Source organism: Pistacia vera, unplaced genomic scaffold (genome assembly GCF_008641045.1).
Source record: "Pistacia vera cultivar Batoury unplaced genomic scaffold, PisVer_v2 Contig609, whole genome shotgun sequence".
In the NCBI taxonomy this organism is placed as follows: Eukaryota; Viridiplantae; Streptophyta; class Magnoliopsida; order Sapindales; family Anacardiaceae; genus Pistacia; species Pistacia vera.
This window is the reverse complement of record NW_022196456.1, coordinates 59,053-68,047: the sequence shown is the minus strand read 5'-3', so window position 1 is coordinate 68,047 and position 8,995 is coordinate 59,053. Positions and strand designations below refer to the sequence as shown.

Sequence of the window (8,995 nt, the reverse complement as noted above, 5' to 3'; positions counted from 1 at the left end):
CCTCCCTAATCATGTAAGGAAAAAATATAAAAGTACGATCAAAATAATTTAGCAAAATACAAGGATGATGAAAAGAATTTGGCAATAACTTTATTTGCAAATATTTCGATGTTATTATATTTTGACTACCATTTAACACAAGATTTGTTTTGTGATTGCACTTTCTGCCTTGATACTGTGTTGATTAAGTTACCGTTAATAACACAAGATCATTAAAGTATTGTGTTGTCTGGGAATAGGCCGGAACTCACAAACCTGTTCCTATATTCTTCCAAATAAATAGAATTCTTTATGTATCTTATTAACAACGCCAATTAAGAGTTGACAAATAAACTTTGTTTCAATTTTGGCATTGGTAATAGCATCATCTCGGCTCTAAAATTTTGCCGTTCTCTGTATCGTTTACAAAGAAGATATGTATATCACTGTACAAGATCCTTACCAAGCAAAAGGGCTATATGCTAATCAGATTGTTGAACGAAAATTACTGGTTCGATTTAAAAGTTCATTCTAACCACTAGCATTTTTCATCAGAATCAAATTCTAAAATTTGTCGGTCTATTTACTGAACATAAGAGCTCTCCCTTCTTCATGATTTAAAGATTTAAAACAATCCAAGTTTGGCAAACTTTCAGGATAAAAGAGTTTGCGGAGGTGGTTGTATTTATCCACATCAAAGTTGTGGACCTTCATGAGTTTGTCTTGCTTAGCCTTGAATCGTCGGTGAAAGAAGCCTTCAAAAGTAGGTTCTGTCGAGGTTCTCAGGAAGAAACCATAGGCAATCGCAAAGTGAAGCGATGTGACAAAGAAGCATATGGGCTCCATAACATCCCAACTTAGTTCCCAGAAGGTGAGTCTCATGAACCCAAGTGTTTGGACCACCAAAAAGCCCAACCCACAATACAGTTCTCCTCGAACAAGGGCTTTAGCTTTCTGGTCAATTATGGCCTTTTGCTTTTCCATCTGCTCCAGTTGTTCTCTCCTCCGGTCATTTGGGGTTGCTACAGATTCCGAAATTAATGTCTCCATTGATTTTGCCACCTGTGGTCATTACATAACATTCAAAACATTAATTTCTACTGAATCAGCCGATAATCAAGTTTCATGATAGGAAGACAAAGTCCAAATTGTCTAGAAGAAGCTTTGAAAGTTTTAAGATATTTTTTGGCACTGAGTGAGAGACGCAACTCTGTCTGAAACCGTTTAAGAATAAAAAAAACTGTTTGTGACGCCTTTCAATACTAAAAATAAGTAAAAAGGTGAAAGGAAAAATTTAATACCTGCTCCGGTCGGAGATAAACTATGTTTCCTAAAACGATGACGGTCCCAGACTCATCCAACAGCTTAGCAAACTCAGTCCCTTGGTCTTCATTCTCACAAAAATCAACACAGATCCGTACAAACTCATGGTGCGAAATCGAACTCTTCTGAATTTCTCTCAGCTTCAGTTTTAGCTTTTCCACTTGAGACAGCCGCAACAGCTTCCTCGCGTCACGAACCGTGAAGCCGTACGGAACATCCGTCGCCGGTGTGTCGGGAACATTAGGTGCGAGTCCTTCCAACCGGAGGCGATCTCCGGCAATGTTAATGCCTTTCAGTTTCTCTCTGAGCTTGTCACCGATAGGCAGGGAGAGAAACTCGGGGATTCTGGTGGCCGACTGGTTAATTCCTCTCCGCTGGAGAAATTTACGGAAAAAGCCTTTCCCCGATAATTCCGGAGACGTTATGTACTCACGGTGGAAGTTTGTTTGAAGGGCATTTGGGGGAACAAGACTGTGGGCGTGAGTTGAAGGTGAGTGTTCTAGAGTTACAGCCGGTGAGGAGAGTCTATAGCCGTAACTCTTAGTAATCAGACGCTTGACGAGGGCTTTATGAAGCTCCATTGAATATTGAGAGAAAGAGGAAGGAGCTAAGGGGGGAGGTCCGACGATCAAGGGCTTAAAAGTTTGATAAGAGGAGGTGGGGGTGGTGATGGTACATATATAGGGTCCAAGGATGAAGGAGAATCTTGAGTTTTTCAGAATCTCAGGGTTAAAATCGCGATATCTCTTATTAATTACAAGCAGTGAGAAGAAGGTAAACACCGTATAGATTCTAATGACTAAACTGGAAGATACCTTTTTTAACATAACTCAGTATTTTTGTTTAAATAAACTTTTCACACCTTAAACGCCACGTGGGTACGTATGTTTTGATGGTGTTAGTCACGGCGTGAACATTCGCATAGTAATAGGGACTTTTTGGGTGTTAGAAAATAACATCACCATATGTCAATTGTCCGATGTGTTCCGGGAGACGAAATTACCCCTAATAAGTTACTTTTCCTATTTGGAGGCTGCGCTGCGGAAAGAGGAAAATAACATTACCATATGTCAATTGTTTGATATGTTTATGTTTTTCTTATTTCCATCAATACACACAAAATAATAATAATCAGGAGATTTGTATAGCCAATTCTTTCATAGACAATTTATCCCTGTAAAAATTAAAGATTAATGGATAATGTTATGCCTGAAAAAATAGGGCTGATATGGAGTCTTGTCAGTATGAGGTGGTCAAAACATGGGAAGGTTTTGTGACTGTTCAGACGCAGCCACACCACGTGATGGCGTAAGTGGCACGCCCTTGTCAGTGTAGTGGGTGAGTGTCAGGTTAGCAGATGGTTGGAAATCGTCCATGTGTCCAAGCCTTGCATAAGTCGAGGAAATCACTCGGGTAAGTGAGCAATGAGACGTAGAGAAAGATTTACACGGTATCTACCAAATTGCAGATTTAGTAATCATTACCTTGGTTTATCCCAATATAAATAGGGGTCTTTCCTCCTGTTTGCAAGATTGACTAATTTTCTCTCTCTCTCTCTCTCTTTTGTATTCTCTCTAAACAGTAGCTCAGTTTGCTAAACGCGACCTGACATTTACCCTCTTATTAATACAATAGCAGTGGAAATATGATTTACTTTTGAGCATCCGAACCACTTTAAACATTGTCTTTTATTCTTTATTTAACTAAATATTCACATATTACGTGTGACGTCTAAGTTCGCTTAATATTTCACACATACAAGTAGTTGGTGTCAAAAATCAAACATCAGGTAAGATGAAAAGTTTAAAAAGGTTGACATTGTCATTTGAGCGTAAGTAATAAGTAATAGTAGTTATCAATTTATCCCACGAGAAGATAAAAAAAAAAATTGAGATGGGAAGAGGAGAAATAAATGATGAAGGGGTATCTGCCAGATTTAGAGGACAGTAATAATTAAAGTTAAGAGTATGCATAACTGGACAGGTTTATATGGTCAGCCTTTAATTTAGTAACGTTCGTGCAGAGTCAGTCCAGAGCATCGTCACCAAACCTTGCTCACAACAACTCGCTCATTACATGTCGCTCAGTAGGCCTTATCTTTTGCATGTTTGCCTTGTCAACACTCTTTACATGCTTGCCATTTGCCTTTGCATTGGCATTATAGGGACTAGGGAGAAGTCTTCGTCTTTACATTTACAAGGAGCAAGCAATAATAGCTAATTAATTAGCCTGTCTCCAGTCTGCATTAGAGTTAATTAAGCATCTTTTTATACCAATTATATTGTCAAATCGCGTATCATGTATCGAAAGTTTAATTTTTTAAATTATATATAACATATCGTATAGTAAGTTATGCCTTTTTAAAGCAATTTAATCTATATATTAGCAATTTGAAAAAAAGGCGTATCCTAAACAGTTTTAGCTTTTCCACTTGACCAATTACCCACAACTAGCAATTTAATCTGTATACTTGATCCAAATCCAATCATCTTTCAAAGTTTCAAACTACTATATATGGTTGCGTGAATACTAATTAACTCCACAGTTCTTCACGGAAGTCTCTAGTTACTAGTTCATCACTACCTAACTTTTTGTTTTTATTATTATTTTAAGGCTACGGAATATTACTGATTAAAACGTTGTCGTATCGCATCAGAAATGCTAATTACTTAATAATGGGTAAGTTAATCTACTGATAGTGATTGATTATAACCTTACTTGTGACAGTTAGCGTTAAATAAGGTAAAGGTGAAACCATTATCAGTATTTTCCACGCGAGTGGGCCATCAATAAAATATTTGGATATTAATTAGAAAAAAGTAATTATATTTATAATATTTATTAAGCTGCATAAAGAAATAACTTATTTTCAGAATTCTTTAGAAAAGGATATTAGTGATGTCAGATAAATATTTGAGATTCTTGGTTCAAGTGTGATAAAATATTCCTAGCTCTACGAGATGGGTAGAGACTAAGTTATATTCAGACTCATGAACCAAATCCATTCAAGAACATGAATACTTTTTTAGAATTAAAGAATCCCAACAAATTGGGAATGTGGGAATCAAATTGAAATTCGTAAGAGGAATTATTGAGACACTAGTGCAACTCTACCTACTGCCTCCACATTTTCTCTTTGCATACTGTACATATATGTATATGTTTCTCGTGGGTTGTTATATTAAAATACATGAAAAAACTGTGTTATATAGTCACATTTAATCATACATTTTTCTACTATGTGTTAGAATTAAACTTATTCAAAAAAAAAAAAAAAAATTAACAGTAGATTTTAAGCCCATTCAATCTTTTCACAGAATCTTATTATAATATAAGGAAACTTTGCGAAGAAAATAATAATTTCAGAAATAAGAAGGATTCGTAAGAAGCAAGTGGAAATCTAGTAACATGCGACTCCATGGCAAATTCAACCGCCCACAAGTAGAAGCATTACGTGGGTTGCCCAGTTGCCCTACACTACACAAAGAATCCCATGCTGATGCTAGAATTGTTGGAAGATGTTAAGCCTGAAAAGGTAGGGCTGATGTGGAGTCTTGTCAGTATGGGGTGGTCAGAATTTGAGAAGGTTCCGCAACCGTTCAGACATAGTCACGTCGCATAATGACGTAAGTGACACATTTCTGTCAGTGTAGTGCGTTAGTGTCAGGTTAGCAGATGGTTGGAAATCGTCCACATGTCTAAACCCTACATAAGTCGAGGAAATCGATCGAGCAAGTGAGTAATGGGACGTAGAGAAGGATTTGTACAGTACCTACCCACTTGTAGATTTAGTGTTCATTACCTTGGTTCAATCCACTATAAATAGAGGTCTTCCCTCTCATTTGCGGGATTGGCTAATTTTTCGCTAAAATAGTTTATTCTCTCTCTCTCTCTCTCTTATATTCTCTTTAAGCTGTAACTTAGTTCGCTGAATGCGACTTGACTTTATTCTCATTAATACAATATCAGTAGACGTAGGATTCGTTTTTGAGCATCCGAACCACTTTAAACATTGTCTTTCACCCTTTATTTAACTAAAAATTCATAAATCATATGTGACTTTTAAGTCCGCTTAGCACTTCTCAAGTGCGAGTAGTTGGTGTCAAAGTCCAACATCAACAGAAGAATTAGCGTGCAAACACCAACACCATTGCTAACCTCCCAAAGTTAGGGGCTGATTGGTAAGTGGGAATCCACCATGGCACTGCACCATATCCATTACAAGCCACACAGATTAATAATTGATGGTGATGGTGATGGTATATTTAATCTTAGAACACATATTTTTTCTTGCAAACTATTAACAAAAAGATTTCTTAAAATTTTAGTAAATAATGTTGCTACGTAAGCCCACTGAATTATAGACTTTTGAAAGGCATGAAACCTGACCTTATATATTACTAGTTGGTGATGGCATTTAGGTGACAAAAACTAGCTTTCTTCCGACGAGGTCCACTTAAATTAGCCACTACACATTTGAATTTTGAAATCCAGAGCTTCTCCAATCGCTTAATGTTATGCCAGATATGAATTGCACCAATCCCTTTAAGCTTTCGCTTTCTTCATTATATATATAATAACGTAAGCTTCCATATCTTCTTTTTTCATTTAATCAAATATATATTAGAGTTATATATATGTAAATATATGCCATTTAATTTATTGATCATGGAAAATGATTCGGCGAGATGACTTCCTAGTAATGATAATGAAAGCAGAAGCTAGATTTTCTCTTTGGTACCTCCGGACACATGTTTCTCAAGATGACTTCAGCTATAGAATACCTTCCAATAATTAAGTGAAACCTATTTGGGGATTATGCAATCTTAAGCATATAGATCATAGAACTTAAGAAATTTAAAAAAACAAAAAAAAAAAAAAAAAAACAAATTTAGAATACTGTAATAGATGAGCTCACGTTCCCTATTGGTGGGTGAACAATCCAACACTTGGTGAATTCTGCTTCACAATGATAGGAAGAGCCGACATCGAAGGATAAAAAAACAACGTCGTTATGAACGCTTGGTTGCCACAAGCCAGTTATCCCTGTGGTAACTTTTCTGACGCCTCTAGCTTCAAATTTCAAAGGTCTAAAGGATCGATAGGTCATGCTTTCACGATTCGTATTTGTACAGAAAATCAGAATCAAACAAGCTTTTACCCTTTTGTTCCACACGAGATTTCTGTTCTCGTTGAGCTTATCTTAAGATACCTGCGTTATCTTTTAACAGATATGCTACCCCAGCCAAAGTCCCCACCTGACAATGTCTTTCGCCCATATCGGCCAACTGAGATAGGCCTTCAGTCCAAAACGAGGGGCAGTGCCCCGCTTCCGATTCACGGAATAAGTAAAATAACATTAAAAATAGCGGTATTTCACTTTCACCTTTCGACTCCCACTTATACTACATCTCTCAAGTCATTTCACAAAGTCGGACTAGAGTTAAGCTCAATAGGGTCTTCTTTCCCCGTTGATTCTGCCAAGGGCTGGCCACTTGCTACAATTTGAGCAGCGAGAGAAAATCGTCCACTAAAATGAAGGCATAGATTATATAAGAGAGGGAGAGGGAGCTTTAGAAAAAGAAGAATATTATCTACAAATAGTGTTAAGTTTTACTCGGCAAATTGACTAAGGATGAAATGAAATAGTGGGGAATCGTGGCTTCCACTGCTCCACAATTGATGAACACCAGAAGACACTATGTATTGACTCATTATTGATAACTCAATACTTGTGATAGTCTATTTTTCATCTTCTCTCCGTACAGATTTTAACCTTAAATTTCATAGACGAGATAGTACAACTTCCGCCACGTTCACAGCATGGATTAGCTTAACTTCTCTTAGATTAACATATAAATTGAAACAATAATCGCATTAGAACTTTCCTTTTAGTAATGAGAAAGAAAGCACATTATCCCTAATGGACACTCAGGACAAATAAAATTATATATATAAATTAATCCCATTAGGGTTAAGAATTCGGCTTTGTTTTGAAATGTTAGGTCTTGAAAAGATACCACAAATAAAAATATATGAAATCACGTCACATGGCATACAATGCGATCCAAATCTTACGCACAACTAAAAAGTTTATGTGTCTGTAAATAGACAGCAGTGATGAAGATTATATATAAATAATCAAGTATGGATATTAAAATTAATGAGGTAATTATATCAGCAACGCAAGAATCAGCTTCTGATTCAATAACAAAGCTTTTGTGTATGGATAATCTTTCGATTCTTCAAGCAAAGATGCCCAGATTGGATGCTAAGTCGGTTAAAGGTGGCTTGAGGCGTATAAATCTGCAGTAAAAAAAAATGGTCCTTCTTATATTGATTAATGGGACGTTGGTATTGTTAATATTAATTGACAGAGACTCATGTGAGAGGTGAAGTCACATGTATATATTCCTGGATAGCGTTGACATTGTTGATCAAATTGAAATGGAAAGCAGCCATTCCAGAATCGTTTAGCAAGTGTAGTGAACAATGGAGCAAGACAAGGGTCACTTCTTTCAACTAATAGCTTAAAAATGATGCGGACATTAGATTTGGGGAATAATATCATTAAAACCATATGCAGATGTTTGTATAATACGAGAATCTGTATAATTCTTTGTGGCACAAACAACTGCATAGATGCTGTAGGGATACGCATATATAAATTTATATTTGAGCCAGCAGCCTTCCTAATCTTGTGCAAATGTTGGAGGCAGCCCCATCTGGCATGTTGAATCCTTAGTTTAACCAAAAATTCCACTACTTTATTTATATTGGGTGGATAGAATAAATTTGGCCTGGCTACCCAGTTAGATTCATATAACGAAGATATAAGAATTGATTCATGTGTCTTAATCTTATGGATATGTTTCTCAAAACCAAAAAATATCAAACCGACAGTTGCATTACAGTAACTCTAATGTTAGGTACCATCATCGTCACTGTAATTATTCATTTTTTAGATATTTTACTTATATATTTAAACCATTTAACTTGTATTTATATAAAAATATTAAATAAGGATAAAGTATTGCAATATTTCCGTGTATTTTCTGGACTTTCAGTTCATTGTTATGGGCGTGACAGCTACTCTTTGTTGGACTAAATGACTATCCACAGGAGCGTGGTTGTGGGGAAAGTGTATATGCTTTTGCGTGTTTGATTTTGTTTATAAAATTTTCCAAATATGTTCTTATTGTTATGACTTTTATGCAGAAAGAGTGGGTTTCAAGTTGGTGGACGGAGTCGCATGGTATACACAGACTTGTTGGACGGGTTGGGACTTGGGACTGTCTTGGACTAGGCAATTACAAAACAACAACGCCACCGTCCAATACTATTGAGAATTCAGAAACCACATAATTAATCAAGGCATGCGATATATCTATCATCATCCCCTTGCTTCAACCAAACGAGTAATTTTATCATTCTTTTCTGAGAAAAACGTTGGTGGAATAATGTCTAACCGCTCAATGAAACATCAAATATCTAAGAGCAATAGTAAATATATTTTGCTTTGCTTTAATGGACGGAATTTCCCACCGTACACCAAATCATTTAGGATAAAAAAAAATATAGCCGAAGAATATTAAATCTGACTCAAGTGCGCTTGTCATAGTATGCAACTTTTAGTGAAGAGATGAAGACAGAGCACTCTGCCATTGCCGATGAAAGTTGAGGACCCATTTGC

General features: G+C 36.3%; 1 protein-coding gene across 1 annotated transcript; it reads right to left on the bottom strand.

Annotated features, from left to right (window-relative positions):
• Positions 1-466: 466 nt before the first annotated feature.
• LOC116110687 (calcium uniporter protein 4, mitochondrial-like) lies at positions 467-1,931 on the bottom strand. Its single transcript, XM_031396911.1, has 2 exons — positions 1,281-1,931; positions 467-1,041 (listed from the first exon to the last, which is right to left on the bottom strand). The coding sequence occupies exons 1-2, from the start codon at positions 1,881-1,883 to the stop codon at positions 559-561; spliced, it is 1,086 nt and encodes a 361-aa protein (XP_031252771.1). The 5' UTR covers positions 1,884-1,931; the 3' UTR covers positions 467-558.
• Positions 1,932-8,995: the final 7,064 nt, after the last annotated feature.